This window comes from Gymnoscopelus microlampas, assembly GCF_963454915.1.
Source record: "Gymnoscopelus microlampas genome assembly, chromosome: 21".
Taxonomy (NCBI): Eukaryota; Metazoa; Chordata; class Actinopteri; order Myctophiformes; family Myctophidae; genus Gymnoscopelus; species Gymnoscopelus microlampas.
The window spans coordinates 42136575-42155109 of NC_139958.1; the positions used below are offsets into that span (position 1 = coordinate 42136575).

General features: G+C 39.0%; 1 protein-coding gene across 1 annotated transcript; it reads right to left on the minus strand.

Moving 5' to 3' along the window:
• Positions 1-2481: 2481 nt before the first annotated feature.
• Positions 2482-15350, minus strand: LOC311038015 (GTPase IMAP family member 8-like). Its single transcript, XM_084047311.1, has 6 exons — positions 15235-15350; positions 14143-14238; positions 11108-11806; positions 5776-5888; positions 3718-4510; positions 2482-2984 (listed from the first exon to the last, which is right to left on the minus strand). Exons 3-6 carry the CDS (start codon positions 11802-11804, stop codon positions 2800-2802), a joined length of 1788 nt encoding a protein of 595 aa, XP_083903437.1. The 5' UTR covers positions 11805-11806; positions 14143-14238; positions 15235-15350; the 3' UTR covers positions 2482-2799.
• Positions 15351-18535: the final 3185 nt, after the last annotated feature.

Consider the following 18535-nt stretch of genomic DNA (forward strand, 5'->3'; position numbering starts at 1 on the left):
TACACAAATAACATGATCTACACAAGTACATGATACATCCAACAAATCATTACTGTGCATAGCTCAAACCTTATCAAAATGCAATACAGTGACAACGGTATCAACCATGAAAAATATAACCCCAACAATAATACCATATCAAACTCCAGGAACCATCAATACAACAATTGTTTTCATAACACTTAAAGACATTCATTCATCTACCCTGTTCCCCTTCAGCCCAGATTCTATACACATTTCATGTTGGTATATTGTTTGGAAAGATCAAACGTCACTCACAATCAGTCACTGAAGAGCTTTCCCGTCCGTCCTTATGGGTGTCCTTCCAGTGGCCAAACAACTTTTATCTGTCCCATCCGTCCCAAACAAGGTGAATATTTAACTCAAAGTTGAGCTTTGTTTGACCGGGCTGCAGTGTTTGAATGAGGCGATCTAGTGTCTCTGCTATGTAGCCCCAAATGCTGGTTTCAGCAACACAGGTGGAAACATTGCCATCAATCACAGCCCTCTGCGGAGCTGTGTTCTGTGAGCAGCAATATTCAGTGAGCTCTTGACTTTGCATGGGTTTTCACAATAAAGGTCTTCCATATAAACAAACGGAGGGTCGTTACAATGGCCTACGTAATTTTTTGAGTAAAGTTTTATTTTTTACCTCTGGTATAAAATTGCCTTAATCCGTATGGAAAAAGTCAGGTTTACACTGTACTGTACTGTACTGTACTGTACTGTACAGAATATGATATGAATGGCAGGGACTTTTATTTGGATTATCAATCAAATGAATACAATTTCACAGTTTAGAAGGTTAATATTATAGTAACATAATGGTGTCATCTGCTACTGAAGCAAACAAGACTGAAGCCTTGATTCACAAACTGAAATTACTTTTCAGGAAATGTAGAAAATAACCTGTGTTCCAATGGATCCAATGTAGTTATTATTTAGTCACAAGCTCCTTATGTGCAAAACTACCTAATAACCAAGTAGGGCATTCATTTGCAAAGAAACCTATAAAGTTGAAATACATTTCTGCCCTACAGAGACAATATTCTATTTTCTACGTTCATTTGTTGGCCAAGATGTTACAGCTGCTCTCTAAATTCTGACCTAAATTTTCTGAAAAACTTAGGTCAGGATTTATTTATTATTTATTCAAATATTACCAAAAAAATGATGTTGCTATAGCAGTGATTCTCAAACTTTTTCATGTCAAGGACCCCCAAATTGACACTTATTAGCCTGCGGACCCCCATTTGAAAAGATAAGCCAGGGACCCCAATAAGAGAAGGTTTATACGGCTTTCTAGCAGTGATTCTCAACCATTTTAATGTCAAGGACCCCCAGTTTGACATATATTAGGCTACGGACCCCCATTTAATGGCATTTATACCTCTGGGACCCGAATTTATATTATAAAATCAATGTTAATTTAACTCTGAGAGTGTACAAATGGAACCAAATGGACCCGTTAGGGTCCATTTGGTTCCATTTGTACACTCTCAGAGTTACAGAACCATAAGGGTCCATTTGGTTCCTATCCATCATTTAGCTGGGGACCCCCTGGAACAGCCTCAAGTACCCCTGGGGGTCCCCGTACCCCACTTTGAGAACCGATGGTAAATAGCAACAAAACTATGTTCTGTTGTCCTTTAATCTGTTGACCTGCCGAAATGCATGGATTAAAACGCATGCATTTCTGTCAGTCATCTATTTAGACAGTAAACACATGATTTAATAGAGCTGGTAGATAATAGAGATCAAACAAATAATTTCCAGTACTGTATTTTTACATGAACCAGTGATTTATTATCTGATAGATGAGACAAAACACATTAACATACAGGATCCCTCTAACCAAATGGAATTTAAAAAAAAACTGAAAAAAACAACAAATATGAATCTATATTTCAGTCATCATCTCAATGAACTGAAGTTCACTGTGAATGTATTTTATATTTGATCTGAAACAAGTACACATATCGTAATAAGATGTACATACACCTTAAATCACATCTAATTTCAAATGTTTAGCTTCATCTTCTGTACAAAGCTTATTTAGCAGTATTATTTTAGATAAAGTAGATACATGATCAAATATGTGTATTTTAATTTGCTGTTGAACTCCTCATTAGCTGACATTGACAAATCAGTTTGAACCTAAACAATGATATAGTTTACATCAACATATAGAAATGTGTCCACATTATAATATACAAGAAAACATTTGTTTATGAAGATTTGACTGTTATTGATTTATCATCAATACATGATAAGAAGAAGAACAAAGAACATTCCCCTAAAATGATAAGTTATGACGGGAAGGACGTGGAAAAAATATACATGATTATTTCACATCAAACTATTAATTTGGTGATGCTTCATTCGAACAGGTTGATATAGCATTCAAGGAAAAAAATCAAAATCTTATTGAAAAATTAATGATGTCACTACCAATGCGTTTTGTGAATTAATCAGATGAAATAAACGCTCCAGGTGTGTACGGACTAAGAGAAAGTAAATATTAATTAACCAAATTAACCAAAGATTAACAAATATTAAGTCCTTCTCAGTTATCATGATTATGAATAACTGACATGAATAAATATATAAAATAAATCAATGTTATGACAATGATCATGTTTGATATTGTCACTGTCAGATGGAAACCTTTGTATGTCCAAAACTGTAAGAAGAAATGTAAAAAGTAATCTGTGTTCCAATTGATCCAATGCAGTTATTAGAGATGCGTGGATCGTGACCGCGGCTAAAACCGCAGTGATTGTCAAACTAAAGTTTCATCTATGAAAGATCTTCATCTGTCACACTCATCATATCAGTGTCTGACTGGCTGGGAGCTTCAGTCATGGTGTCGTATCCTGAAGAGGGCGCTATTGGTCCAGCATGTCTCTTCAGCAGCCAATCATAAACCTTGTCAGGTGACCCGTGGTATAGACTTCCTGCTTCAGATGGTGTTCCACCACTCACTGCAACACAAGACAAGATACTTATTATATATTGTCTCCGCTACCCCCTGGGTGTGTGTGTGTGTGTGTGTGTGTGTGTGTGTGTGTGTGTGTGTGTGTGTGTGTGTGTGTGTGTGTGCGCGTGTGCGTGTGCGTGTGCGTGTGCGTGTGCGTGTGCGTGTGCGTGCGCGTGCGTGTGCGTGTGTCATGATTTATGTTCAAATGTAAACTGTAGACCAGATCAGAATGTTTGTAAACAAACAGGTATTTCTGTATAGAAAGTCTATGGGTATCTACACAATAACCAAATCAAGTCTTCAGAACATTACCTATGTCTAGTTTGTCAACGTGTGGATATGTGGAACAATATAATTCTAATATAGTCAATAACAATATCAGTGAAAGTGTCCTGTTCTTATAGAAATGAGGTTATGCTCAAATGCTACACCGCTGGCGTTATCTACCTGGAAATACATTTTTGGTTGTGATGATGTCATGATGATTCTGTCTATTTATATCTTATCTAAGTATAAGTCACTATTTTTCTAGTGTCTTTTGTGTTTCAAATATTTTTTATTGAGAAGCACAGGATACAAATAAATGTTCCTTTAAAGTATGTGTATTGCTTCCTTTTATGTGTATAAGTATTTTAGTGACTAAAGTGAGTTTATCTTTATTTAGAAATAACATTTATATAAGTCATTGTAAAAAAACGATCACATTGAAGTGTCATATAAATTATATTGATACTCACTGCTTGGAGGAGTGAAGTCAATGCTCATCCTTCTTCTCTTGACAGCTGGCAGGGTTGGTTCTTCTGGCTCCTTCACCACAAACTTCAACACCTTCTCTATCATCTCCTCCTCTCTCCTCCTCCCTTCCTCCTCTCTCCTCCTCCATTCTTCCTCTCTCCTCCTCCCTTCCTCCTCTCTCTTTGTCCATTCTTCTTCTCGTCTGTTCCATTCTTCAGCAGTAAATGTTTGCTTTCCTGTCAGTCTTTCAAACTGAGTCTTCTGTCTCGTCTCATGTCCCTCGAGGTGTCCTGTGTCTCTGACAGACCCGTCTTCTCTTGAGTCTGAAGGTACAAAGTGTCCTCTGTTCCTCGTCACCATGTCTTCTACTTTCTCCATCAGCTCTTTTACGTCTGAGATGTCCCACTTGAAGCCGTATAGAACATGGAACCTGTACCCACATTTCTCTAGGATCCACCTCAGAGGTTCTCCTTCAGACTCTATGTACTCCTCAACACATCTCTCTCCCAGCCACCATCCCACTGTGAACAGAACCAGAGTGTGTCTCCAGACTCTGTCCCCCAGCAGCTCCATGTGTTCCTCCACTGATCTCCTGTCAGCTTCAGAGAAACTGAAGCAGACAGGAACATTCAACAGGACAGCGTGGGGTCCAGGAAAACACAGAGTCACACCGTGTAGAAGGACATCTTTGATCTTCTGTGATGGAGGTGTAGTCGACCAGTCTGGACGGATCACCACACTCACATTTCTGTCAGCAACTCGTCTCTGTTGTCTCACACATTCTGTCAGTTCAGTCTGTAAAATGAGGTTTACTGCATGTTAGTTATAATAACAAATACATGTGACTTAGGAGGTTTTAAGATTAACCATAATTGAAATTACTATTCTGTCTTAAATAATGACCCCCCCCCCCAGCTTTATGTAATAGCTCCACAGTAACACATATTAAATAAACTGTAATGAACTATATAATCATTAAACCTAACTATATCTGAAGATGGTTAATAATTACAACCAGTGTAGAGCTACAATATGGAAATATACAAGCTCACAACGTGTCGTGCTGTGAGGCGTTGTGAGCTTGTAGAGCGGATATTTTCGGTGCGTGAGACCGGGCTCAACTAGGTATAATCAATCCTTTAATGGAGATGCGGCGTACGACATCAACATCAGCATACACAGAGGACAATTCATTCAACAAAAAATGCTGCATTCAAGTTCAGGAGAGTTTGGAAAAGACAATTCTCTTGAATGCTGCCTTCGACTACAGCATGGAGAGAGAGGGTGTTTGCAATTATTTCACCATAGTAAATACTGCATTCATGGTCTGGAGAGGGCACTTTTTAAAGGTAAGTAAAAGGGCAGGGGCTCAAGCCCCCTTTGATGTCTATGTGTGCACGTGCCTGACCACGGATCACAGTGAAATGTAAATGTAAAACACAGAAGGCTGCATGAAAGATTACAGAGAGAATGAAAAAATATAATGATATATAATGTGTTGGCCTATCTACAAATCCACCAATCAGTTTTAAACCACTGAATATAAATCAAACATGATGGACACAACAAACAACAAGTACTATAACCAACATGAATAATAAAGACAAACTATAAACTGAACAAAGTAAACCATCCAGAACTGAAAAGACAACCCAGTTCTACAGTGGATTAATTCATCATTTTTTCATTTAAAATGTTAACTGTCTACCAGAATACAGAAGACAAATCTCATGTAAATGTAATGAGACAATACTGTATTATTATCCTTTCTAATGACACAACGACAATGTGTGTGTGTGTGTGTGTAGTGTGTGTAGTGTGTAGTGTGTGTGTGTGTGTGTGTGTGTGTGTGTGTGTGTGTGTGTGTGTGTGTGTGTGTGTGTGTGTGCGCGAGCACTGACAGTTCGGTGTATTGATCACTGACAGTTTGTTGGTCACATGATGGCTCAAACATTCATGACAGCATACTTTCACATTATCATCAGAAAGCATTCATATTTGATGTATTTATTACTTTGAGGTCATTCATTATAACATGAAGTTCATAAAATATTACTCACTTCCCTTTTTGGAAACACTTCCCCCTGCAGTATGATATCTCCAGCCCAGCTCCTCGTAAGCTGGTCTCTTCCAACCAACATCAGCCTCACATCTGGTAGACTCTGATGTTCTCCTGACACACACACTCTACATTAGTTCACTATTTCACTATTTAGGTCTGGATTCAGAGATTAAGTTACAGTATATTAATTATTACAAACAATTCTGTCTGAATTGACCACAGAACAGTATAACTAATATATCAATCATCTGGTATTATATTAGTATGTTGTCATGTGATCAGTTATGTAAATGTATTGAAAATAGATGAATGAATCCTTGAAGATGTCAATCATTTGATTATTAAATCAGTTATAAAATCAAACTTTAATTATACAGCAGCCTTCATATCGTTGCTGTCAGACAGAAACCGTAACTCCATATGTCAGCTTTTTCATGTTTTTTCTTACTTCATACATACGTTCTACAAGCTCACAACGTGTTGCATCGCGGCACATTGTGAGCTTGTAGAACGGTTATGTTCTCTGTTTATGAAGGTATTTATGTGAAATTAACGTTAAAGTCTGCCAGTGGGTTTTTTAAAATACTGAACCAAATAAAAGGATTAAAAAGAGCTCATGACCAAATAATAGCTAAACTCAATCCATTGGAACGCAGGTTATTTTTCCATTTCCTGAAAAGTTACGGTTTTGGACATATGAGAATTCCACCCGACAGCCACCATAGAAGTGTTACAACATTGACCTATCAGACTACACAGGCTCAACAGCAGAAGGAGCCCCACTGACCTCACTGAACCCAGTTTCGGAACACAAATGGGGTCAAATTCGTTCTACTGCTATACCACCAGAATGTGGAATGCCCTATCCCAACAGTCATAAAAATATGAGACTCCTTACCCTCCTTCAAAACTTCTCTAAAAGAGCACCTACAGGTGGCTCATATTTGTAACTGGCCCCTGTAAAAAAAAGTGTAAACTTATCACAAGAAATGACCCATATATATTATGTTTGTCTTTAATTGTCTTGATGAATTGAATACACAGGACCTCAATGGAAACAAGTCCTGGGCATATTGGGTTAACCTGTTAGCATTATTTTGTATAAATCTGTGCCACTGTGCCTTTCTTTGCAAACTCTTAATAAAGTATTCAATCAATCAATCAAAAACACAGCTTTTGTTTTGAAGTTCACCTACTGGGAATCCCATAGGCTGACAGCGGTTTCACACTATGGCCCTGGGTGCGCACTCGAGACCGCTTGGAAGGTTTCGCGCTAGTGTGAATGTTGCGCATCGTTCCCCGAAACGGATCGCCGTTCCGTACCCGAAACCACCTCGGGAGGTAGTCTCGGGTGCGATTCTTGCGTCCTTGGGGACGGTACACTGCAATGTGAAAGCAAGCGTATCGTTTGACGGAAGTGGCCCGCTATTTGTAAAAGGTGACGGTATATAAACTTGACAAAAACAGTCAACAAAAACACGTCGCAGATCAATCCACAGGGGTTCAACCATGGCCGGATCCCGCGGGTTAATTTCATCATTAAATTATAAAATGAACCCGCGGGATGATGAAAGATTTAGTATCATCCCGCGGGTTAATTTTATCATTAAATGACCAAATGAACCCGCGGGATGATGCGCTAAAACCCGCAATATTTATATATAAAACTTATTTATTTATTTATATAAAACATTACATACAGAAATAGAATGAGAGCGCGAGATAGAAAGAGAGGCCGTGTCATGGCCATATAATGACAGCAACAATATATATATATATATATATATATATATATATATATATATATATATATAATAGTATTAGTATATCTTGTGGATATCTTGTGGAGTTTCAACTACTATGTATCCCAGAAATATATAGCTTGTAAGGCTTTGTAATTTGAAATTTGTAAGTAAATATGGTAACTCATTTAGATGTAGGCCTACGTAGGTTTATGGTTTCCCATGGACTACTCATGATGCAATTTCTCTTTCATAACAGATACATACATGTGCCAGATAATCCCCACACAAAGAGAGTAAAAAAAGAAAAGATGTTACTTTATTTAGTAAGACATGAGAAACAGTACATGGAAGTACAATTCACAATACAAGGTTTCAGTCATTCAGTCCGACTTCACTGTATAGGCTAGTTGCCTTTTCATAAATGATATATTTTTGTACTTAAGCTGTCGTGAAAGTTTATAATATTTAGAGAAATGTAAGGTTTCAAATACAAAAGTAGTAGTTGTTGTGAAGGTTAGCAAACTGGACATTTAGACTGAATGTTTCCTGTATCCTCATCTTGCGCGTTGTGTTTCACCAGGTTTTATTTGTGTTGTTTCTCATAAGCGTGCATCCGTTGTCTGTCAACAACACGCGCGCCAACAACACAGCAGTCTGTGCCTTGACTTCTGTGCGCTCAGTGCGCTCCTGACTCTCTCCAGGCGGCAACCCTATATTTATGCGCGACCAGCACAAACATTGTCGCATAGTTGATGACGTCTGTGTCCACTGGCGAAGCACTATGTGCATGCCGCCACCTATAGGATCGGGGGTATATATGCAAGTGTTCTCGGGCGCGTTAGAGCCTTGGCCAGTGTGAATGCGGGCCAGCCAAGCGCACTCGGAAACGGAGCGGTCTGGAGTGCGCACGCGGAACCATAGTGAGAAACCGCCCTGAGTCTCTCTCTTACTGTCAGTCAGCAAACAGCTATTAGGTGCATTATCAAAACTAGACCATACCCGTAGGGGGTTATGAGCACCCAAAGTGTGCAGTTTGGCTTATGCTGAGAACAGACAGTTTATCAGGGCTGGAAAGTGAGCCTCCCAAACGTGCATGCGCGAACAAACAGGCGCGAGCGAGCGTGCGCGTGCACACACACACACACACACACACACACACACACACACACACACACACACACACACACACACACACCACGCAGACGGCAACACGGCAACAGTGTACACACACACACACACACACACACGCGGCAACAGTGTGTCGCGAGCGAGCGCACGCACCAAACAGCCACGGCAACAGTGTGTTGCGTGCCCCAAGTCGCGCGCCCCAAGACACCAAGACAGACACCACCACCAGTGTTGTGCCTGAACGCGTTCAATGAACGATCGTTCATGAACTCGTTCGTATTTTGGGCGAACGTGAACTGAACGTACTGTATATCCGCTAGATGAACGTTATTGTGAACGCGTTCATTCTGGCGTTTGTGAACGGCGTTCTCTCTTCGTTCAAACTTCGTTCAAGAGTGTCCCAAAATTCCATGGTTACATCGGTTTGTCATATTGTATTTCATCCTATTCTGTGTTTCCGAGGCGTCTTGAACGCACCATCAGCCAAAAAAAGAGAAAAGCAAGGCGGCGTCTCACATTCATGTGCGCAGCGCGGAGACCGACTCCGAGTGAACAGTCTCATTGCAGCGACAGCTAGTGAACAGCACAGACAGTTACGGCCACTCGGCCAGGGCGAAGAGCTGACACTTTATCCGCTCTGCGAAGCTCATTTCCCGGCCACAAGCATTTGGAAGTTGACTTGTGTCTCTTCCAAAGTATCGGTGTTGTTTCCTTGGCTTCACTGCCGACAAAATTAACTTGAAGCTGGGCTGAATTAATAAAGTAAACACCGCGGAACGGCGAAATGAGTTTGGGATGTTACAACAACATGTCCGGACCGTGGCTGATGCGTCGTGCACCGTAGCCTACAGCCGACTTTAGGACGGTAGCCCCGGCCCCCGAACCTCTGAATGAACGTATTGTAGTCTGGACGTCCGACCCGACTTTATTTTGGCATTAAAAGTGGACTTCTGCACCTGGCTTTTGATGTTAACAGTGTCATACACTCACTTTGACAAGCCCCCAGCCCCCCCGCCAAGATGAATGAAAAATTAAAACACCATTACATTATTATGCATTACATTAGTATTAACCACATGAACCCCAGATGGGGGGAACATAAGCCAAAAATAGCCGATCTACAAGCTCACAACGTGTTGCAGCGCGACGCGTTGTGAGCTTGTAGATCTGCTATTTTTGGCAGAGAGAAAAAAAGCGTCCAAGAAAAGTAGGCCTCCCACCAAGATGAATGAAAATCTTTAGAAAATAGCAGATCTACAAGCTCACTGTGTCGCACCGTGACCTGTTGTGAGCATAGAGGTATAGGTTGTGAGCTTGTAGATCGGCTATTTTCCAATAGCCAAAACTTAAATAGGGCTGAAGTGATTTATGTATTTGCTAAATCTACATAGTAACTAGTAACTTCAGTTTTCAAATAATTAAAAATAAGTACAATATTTGCCTCTGAGATGTAGAGTAGAAGTAAGTAAGTACTGAAAACTGCTAATACTCTAGTAAAGTAAAAGTACCTCAAAATTGTACTTAAGTACAGTACTTGAATAAATGTACTTAGTTACTTTACACCACTGGAAATAATAAATATAGGGTGCTTTGTGTATGTACACCAGAGAGGATATAATGTATAAGAAAATTAAATAAATAACATTGGTTTTATAATGTATTGGGTAAAAAATAAAAGTATAGTAATAATAATAAATAATAGATTCGGATGCATCCTGCTCCATATACAATACAATACAATGCACTGCTTTTCAGTTAATCATTCAAGTTTGAGACAATAAAAATATGCGATTAATAAGCGATTAATCGCACGATTAACTACACAAATCATGCGATTAATCGCGATTAAAAATTTTAATCGCCTGACAGCACTAATATATATTGAAAAAAAAGAACGAAAAAGAACTGAACTAGTTCATTTTTTGAACCATGAACTTTAGTTCAAAATTTTGAATTATGAACTGAACTTTGAACTAGTTCATTTTAAAATTTGTGAACTGAACTTTGAACTAGTTCATATTTTAAGTGAACTTTCCCAACACTGACCACCACACAGGTTAGTCAAATTATAGGAGGATTAGGTTGGGAATTCATGTCTAACCCGGTTACACGAACCTGTTGTACACGTTGTAAGGGTACTCGTTGTACCTGTTGTCAGAGTACCAGTGTGCTACCCACCACCATAGTACTTAGACTAGTCTATTACATCAGCACTGTGATGTCATATTAATGACATCAGGAATCTCCATATGCCCGAATATGGCCATATCAGTCGGATAACTGAGCCACTGCCAATCTGACCGGCTTCACAACACACATTGTACTCGCCCGATGCACATGCTGTGCTCGCATGAACATGTGTGTGTGCATTCGTGCGTGAGTGTGTGCGTGCGTGCGTGGGGGAAAGACAGAAAGAGAGAGAGAGAGAGAGAGAGAGAGAGAGAGAGATTTTATCACCTTCCAACAGAGCTTTCAGAACAGTTCTCTGTCTGTGTGTCTTGGTCATCAATGTCAGGACACGTTCCTCTATGTTCCTCTTCCTCTCTGACAACTTCTCTGCAACATCTCCATCAACTTCATAGTGTCCACCTCTGTTTCCTGACACCATCTGTTCTATCTTCTCCAGCAGCTGTGTGACCTGAGTGTCATCTCTCTTCTTATTGTTGAAGACATGATACCTGTTCCCACATTTGTCAACAAGCCAGCGGAGGTCTTCTCCTCCAGCCACAATATGCTGCTCAATGCTTCTGTCTCCCAGACGGTCTCCATGGGTGAACAGTACTATAGTGTGATTCCATACGCTCTGTGATAGAAGTGACATGTGTTCCTCTACTGATACTCTCTGTGCTTTGGTAAATGCTTCATGAAGAGGAACCGTCAGAAGAGCAGCATGTGGTCCAGGAGGACAGAGACACACACTGTTCTGGATCTCCATTTTGTCCATCTCTGTAGTGTTCTGTAGTGGACAGTTGTTTATCCAGCATGGTGAGTCCACCACTGTCAGATGTCTCCCTGCTACTTCACCATGTCTTACCTCACACTGTCCTGACCTTAGAACTCCAGCTTTAAAAACACTTCCTCCCAGAATGGTGTTTCCTGCTGAACTCTTTCCAGACCAAAACCCTCCCAACAACACAATCCTGAGGTAAGCCATTCCTGTCAGAGAAAACATTGTTTAGTCAGCATAATAATAATAATAAATGTAATAATAAGGGTAATAATAATAATAATAATAATAATAAGGGTAATAATAATAATAATAATAATAAGGGTAATAAAAATAATAATAATAATAATAATAGTAACAATAATAATAATAATAATGATGAATGATGTTAATGATGATGATTGTTTTCATTATTATTGTTATTATTATTATTGCAGCTATTATGCTCAAATTAAATATCTGCACTACATCTGATATAAACATGCTATGTATGATAGATAAAGATAAAGTTCTATAGATTTTGCAAAAAAAATTATAACGTTCATTTCTTTTGCACTTAATTTCAATAATTTATCCTAATAACTTAAACAGTACACAGGATTTTGCTGTAGTGTGTTTGTAAAATTCATACAGCCAGATAATACATTTCATATGAGGAAAGATCAGGATTTAGTGTCCAGCATGTAAAGTACAGGTTTATAAAAATGGAGTTGTAATGTCACTGGCACGATGCAGTGAATGTATCTTTTTGCCTTTAATAAACGTGCAATTGTAGTGAATTTTGTAAAAAAAAATTAAACACGTATCTCAAACTCGTACAAAGTTATTTATTGTAACAGCATATTCTGGTTCTGCTAAGATTCAAAATATCATGAGGGTCCAATTTATACATCTGATCATAAACCCATTCTGGGAATCCATTGGGGTTTTTTTCTTTTCTTTTTTTCTGAATCTGTCTAAAGAGATTATCATAAACCTAACCCTAACCCTATACATAAAGCATTTATTTTTAACAAAGGTCAAATGTTGACCTTTAATCAAGGCTTATTTTAGATCACAGGCTGGATTGGTCACAATGTGACTTGATTTGGGTTGTCAAACATTTTCATGTCCAGGACCCCCAAGTTGTAGTAGTTAACAATTTTGTAAAATATTTTGTGCAAGGGACCCCCACAAGATTTGTGTTGTTAAAACTACAATTTCTAGCTGAAAATAACCGATCTACAAGATCACAACACGTGCAACCCTTTCAAATAGCCAACATATAGGGTTGGTTAAACAGATTTTTATGCTACAGTATATTAACTAATAACAGTAATGTGTTACTTGGTAATATTATACAGTCATTGTATTACTTTCCCCCCATTTTATTACTTTTTTTGTGTGTGTGTGTGTGTGTGTGTGTGTGTGTGTGTGTGTGTGTGTGTGTGTGTGTGTGTGTGTGTGTGTGTGTGTGTGTGTGTGTGTGTGTGTGTGTGTGTGTCACTGCGTAAAGCAGCGCCATAGAAGGATGATGTCACATGAGCAAATAGATCAGATATACAATATGTCAACTTATAAGAAATGATTAGCTTATAGATCTGTTCTTTTTAAGCATGTTCTATCACGCAAAATTACAATGTACGTGCAGGTCTGAGACAGACAGGAGTGAATCATGAGGAGAAGACAGGCAAACTTTCAACACTCATATTGTTCTGAGTTTGTGTCAGTCAAAGACATAAACAAACATTGTTGTCCATTCATTGTCAACCTTTTGTGGGCAGCTAAGTATTCAACAAACTTTAGTTTTTACTCCTCCTAAGGATAATTATTACATTAAAAGTAGGCCTAATTATGTATTGTACAGTTTTTGGATTGATTGAATATTTTATTAGACAGAAATGTAAAAATAGTCAAGTACAGTCAAACACTTTGTCTAAAAGGATAACACCTAAAATGTCCTTGCAGTCTTGTTTCCAATGGGGTCCGAGGTATTCAATGAATCAACATATATAACTTTTAAAAAGCACTCTGCTTTTACAGGCTGACGGCCAGTGGTGTTTTGGTTGCTACGTAGGATACCCTGGCGTTCCACTGGTAATTTTTCACCCCCCTAGATTCACGAGCCAAGTAGCCAAATGGCTAATTTACATAACGGCGGTGAGCGTGCGCGTGCGTACACGTGACGTCATTAAAATACCGTTCCTATGAAAAAAAATCTCCATTACACCACTGCTGACGGCTTGGAATAAACTCCCATTACACTTAAGACAGGCAGCCTCTGTGGATAGCTTTAAAGCTCAAGACCTATTTCTTCACTCTTGCTTTTAGTTGATGTTTTAATCTCTGTGTTGTTGTCTTCTCTGTTTTGCCTGATTCAGCCTTTTTTGGGGCAAATATTTTAATGTTTTAACGTTGTTTTATGCTTTTCTTTTTTGCTTTATTATTATGTTTTTAATGAGCTGCATTTCATGTCATGAAAGGTGCTGTACAAATAAAGTTTATTATTATTATTGATAACAACTAATGCCCAACATGGAATATATATAGTTAGATCAGTGCTTACCTTATTAGTGTCTACAGAGTTTGTCTTAGAAGAAACAAGTCCAGACTCTATAAGCTTCGTCCTCCAGTGTCAACATGTACGACTGACAAGTGATTCCTGTAAATGAAGAACAATTGTGTAATCATTAACCTGCTGTAAGGAATGATTTTGGATTAAAGTCCACCTCCTTTATTGTTTTATATCAGAGAATGGAGAACTGCTGATATCCCCAGATAGTGTTATTGCACTTGACATTGAAGTGTGCAAATATTCTGCATTTAGATTGTATACAGCAGAGTTTTTGGTTATTGAACTTTTCAGTTCAACTTTTCAGTTCAATAACCAAAAGATTAATTTGGCGTCTCCCTGGGACCCAAACGTATAAAAAACAACTTCATGAATGAACCACCTGAGCCTTACTTAATAGTGTATTAGTGTAAATCATCACAGAGGTGTGTGTTCACACATTAATACTGAACGTCATATGTGTAGTAGGCTTACATTTAGCTAATGTCGGTGGCTGGCCATGAATCGTGCTTGTAATCAAAATAAATGTGATGAATCTACCTGCATGATATTATTGGATCTATGGAGATTGGATCAGGAGAGATAAAGTCTTGTGAACAAGTGAAAAGGTGAAGAAGTGAAAGGATTTCCTCAGATGGAAGTTGTGGTCAGGTTCATGTTGATGGTTCCTGTTTCCTCTACGTCTGTGGTTCTAAAACATTTTCATATCAAGGACCCCAAATTACTATGTATTTATATTGATTAGGTATTTATATAAATTCATATGTATTTGACCACAGACCCCCATCTGAAAATATGTAATGCCAGCTACCCCATACAAGATTTGTGCTGTTAAAATGTTTAAAAAAAATATATAAAAAATCTCTCTCTCTTTTTTCACAGCTCACAACGTGTTACATCGCAACCTTGTAGATCTGCTATTTTCCAATAGCTGATGTACAGAGGGTTAAATGGTTACACTGCTTTGATGCTGTATTAACTGCTTTTGCTGGGGACCCCCTGGAACCCCCTTATGGACCTGTGGGGGTCCCCTGACCCCACTTTGAGAACCGCTGCTCTACAGAGGCTGAGTGAAGGTTTACTTACCTTTGACCTTGTCAATTCCTTGAGGTCACAAAGGTCAAATGCCAGGGCAGATAAGCTTTCAAATCAAACGATGAGTTTAAGAAAAGAAAAGGAAAAAAGGAAAAAAGACATGTAATTCATTATTATACATAGTATAACTATCAGTGAAAATAGAATGTCACAAAAATATTTTACAAAAGACCAATATTTGCATAAACTCCTGAAGTCAAAAGTCATACATGGTCGGCCCTGGTCTAATCAGAGTCACTGGACTCATTTACAGATGAGGAGTCAAAGGGTTAACTATGACCCTGACTAATGGCCTAGTGGTTGGGCACCTAGGCTCCTATAGGTTCTCATGTAGTCTGACAGTGCATTGCGGGTTCGAGTCCTGTTCCCGACAATCTTTACTGCATGTCTCTCCCCGTCTCTCTCTCTCCCTGTTTCCTGTAAATCTCCACTATACGCAAAGGCGTAACAGTCCCCCAAAAAATCTTTAAAAAAAAAGAAAGGGTTAACAATTCACAATCTCATGGCTTTGTCTTATACATGCCATTTTAAAGGCTTGTCTAAATTCACAAAGTCGCTTTACAAAACAAAACAAAACAAACAAAAACAACTTAATTAGGGGGAAAAAATGTTAAAAGGGTAAAAAACTAAGCAAAACAAAAATGTAAAAATTTTAAATGTAAAAGGGGGGGATTTAAATTAGGTAGGGCATGCGAGTCTGAAAAGGTGGGTTTAGATGGTGGTTTTAAACGTGGCGAGGGGAGCAGGGCTTTGATGTGAGCTGGAATTGAGTTGCATGGGGGGGGGGGGGGGGGGGGGGATTTGAATCACCAGACCAAATATTGCTGGTTAGACGTTCAGTCCTGTTGAAATAGAAGGATGCTGCCCCACCCACACTGTCAGTGGATTCATGATATCTTTGCTGTCGGGTGGAAACCTTGTATGTCCAAAACTGTACCCTTTTTCATTATTATTTTAAAAACAGTTTAAAATATTGAAAAAAGCTCACAATGTGTTGCAAGTCCACAACTTTTGTGGGACACTCTTGCATGATGAAAAAGGGCATAAAGAAGTTACGTAGTTCACCCAAAGAATTACTTACTTTCTATCAATTACACACCCCATGAAGTATTGAATTCAAGGAGATGTTTTTGTTTTGGTCGCATTTCCAAACCTTTCAGCTCAAGACCCAACAGATAAATGTGTTGTCTCCCTGGGACCCACACTTACAAAAATGCAATTTATGAATTAACCATTTAAGGCCTAATAATGAAAACAGCAGATCTACATGCTATTTGTTTTCTTGACAATTTATGAAATTCTGTTAGAAAATGCCTTTTGAAAAAATGTTTATAAATTGTAGTAAAAGTAAAAACACACAAAAAGTGTGTGTGGGGAGGTACCTACTTTAAAATAGTCCACAGTCCAAACACTGAATCGGCCTGGGACCCATTGTTTGTGTACCACTGGGATGCAGTTGTAAAGCTCTTCCATCCACCATGAATTTAAACTACAGTAGTTTGGCAAAATATAAATCAGGAGTTCTCAACCTTTTCTGAGCTCTGAACCCTTCTGTCTCTAAGGGCGGATTCAGACTGGGTCCGATTCATTCAAACCGTTCCCGAGTACAATTGGCCTCTCGCAGCTGGCCAGTATTCACATTGGCCAAGATTCTTGCGCATCCGAGACCATTTAATGTAACAGTAATGGTAAATATGTGCCTCATGGGGGCGCTGTTGACTATGGGGCTTTCGAAATGTAACGTTGTCTCTGTTAACACATTGACCGCCAGGCCCGTAGCCTACGGGCCGATAAATCCAACCGTAAAGCGCCGATCCCGTAGCCTACGGGCTATGCGCCAACTGGTGCTTTTTCCTTAAAAAAAAAAAAAAAAACCTTTTTTCAATTTTCGATACGCCACATTTCATTGTAACACCACCGGAAATGGAATTATTCGGGATCCGGTTTTGCCGATCCCGTCGGCCCCGTTCTAATGACGAAACTGAAACTCCATTTTCTCCTTGTAGTTTTTTCTCCTCGGTGATCACTGTTTAACATAAACCGTTGAACTACTAACTACAACATGGATGCCCCGTTTGACACGTGGTTTTCACTGGTCGAACCAGGCAGATCTCTGCGATGTTTACAAACAGTGCACAGCTCAATTTTAAGGATTTTAACAAGGTCTATGGCGACGTGAAAAAAACAAAAAACAACAATAAAACGTTGGCACTGGTGAGTACATTATGAGATTAACCTCTGGCGGTCAATGTGTTAATATGATATTGGCGTCACGGACGCATCCTTGGTATTTTAGCAGTGACGTCACAGACTAATCCTTAGTATATTTATCCTTATATACGCGTTCCCTACACATGTGTTTTTTGTTTATGTTTTTTCACGGCTCGCGGTACTCAAACACTAGCGGGATTATTATTTCTTGTCAACATTCAAGTAGAACCATGAGAAGGTATAACCCAGCTAAAATAATGTGTCATTATAAAAATATATAAATGATATATGATTAGCAGTCCACTTCCTCCTGTTGGTACGGATGGATTCACATTGCATCGTTCCGTACCCAAATACGCATGATCCGCATCCGAGACTACCTCCGGAGGCGGTCTCGGGTACGGTACGTTTCGGGGAACGATACGCAACGTTCACACTATCACAACATCAGCCAAGTGGTCCAGGGTGCGCACCCGGGACCATAGTGTGAATCCGCCCTTAGGTTCAACTGAAGTAGCCTATCACCTATGAGTTTTATTTGTGCTCAATAGAAATAAATGTTTTAATTGCAGTTTAAAAAGGTAAGCTACAGTACAGTAAGTGTAAATGTGGGTCTCAGGGAGACACCACATTTCTCTTTTGGGTCTTGAGCTATGACGTTTGGGAACCACTGCATTAAGGGCTGAGCTCCAGTATCTTGGGGCTGAGGCAGGAAGGGATGTTTTACCTTGGAGATTGAATTGGACCACTTTTTTAAAGTCTTATAGCCTGGGAGCAGTGGTGGAGGAAGTTTGAAATTTTACTTAAATACAAATATAATATATTGTAAAGTTAAGTAAAAGGCCTGTATTCAAGATTTTACTTGAGTAAAATTACAAACGTATAGGCATCGGAATATACTTTTTTATTTTTTACAAATGTATCACACTTTTTTGAAAATAACAGATCTACAAGCTCACAATACGGTGTAATGTGACGCGTTGTGAGCTTGTATATCGGCTATTTTCGAATATCCAAAGTAGGTGGATAATGTATTGTTTTGCAATAATAATCAAAATCTGTAAAGTAACTACTTCAACTA

Bases quoted from the DNA above. Each gene is read 5' to 3' on its own strand.
- LOC311038015 (XM_084047311.1), bottom strand. From the start codon at position 11,804: ATGGCTTACCTCAGGATTGTGTTGTTGGGAGGGTTTTGGTCTGGAAAG. The intron at 4,511-5,775 runs GTGAGTAATATT...CTCATTTTACAG, and splicing joins AAGTGTTTCCAAAAAGGGAA to ACTGAACTGACAGAATGTGT. The intron at 2,985-3,717 runs GTGAGTATCAAT...CTTGTGTTGCAG, and splicing joins TGACTTCACTCCTCCAAGCA to TGAGTGGTGGAACACCATCT.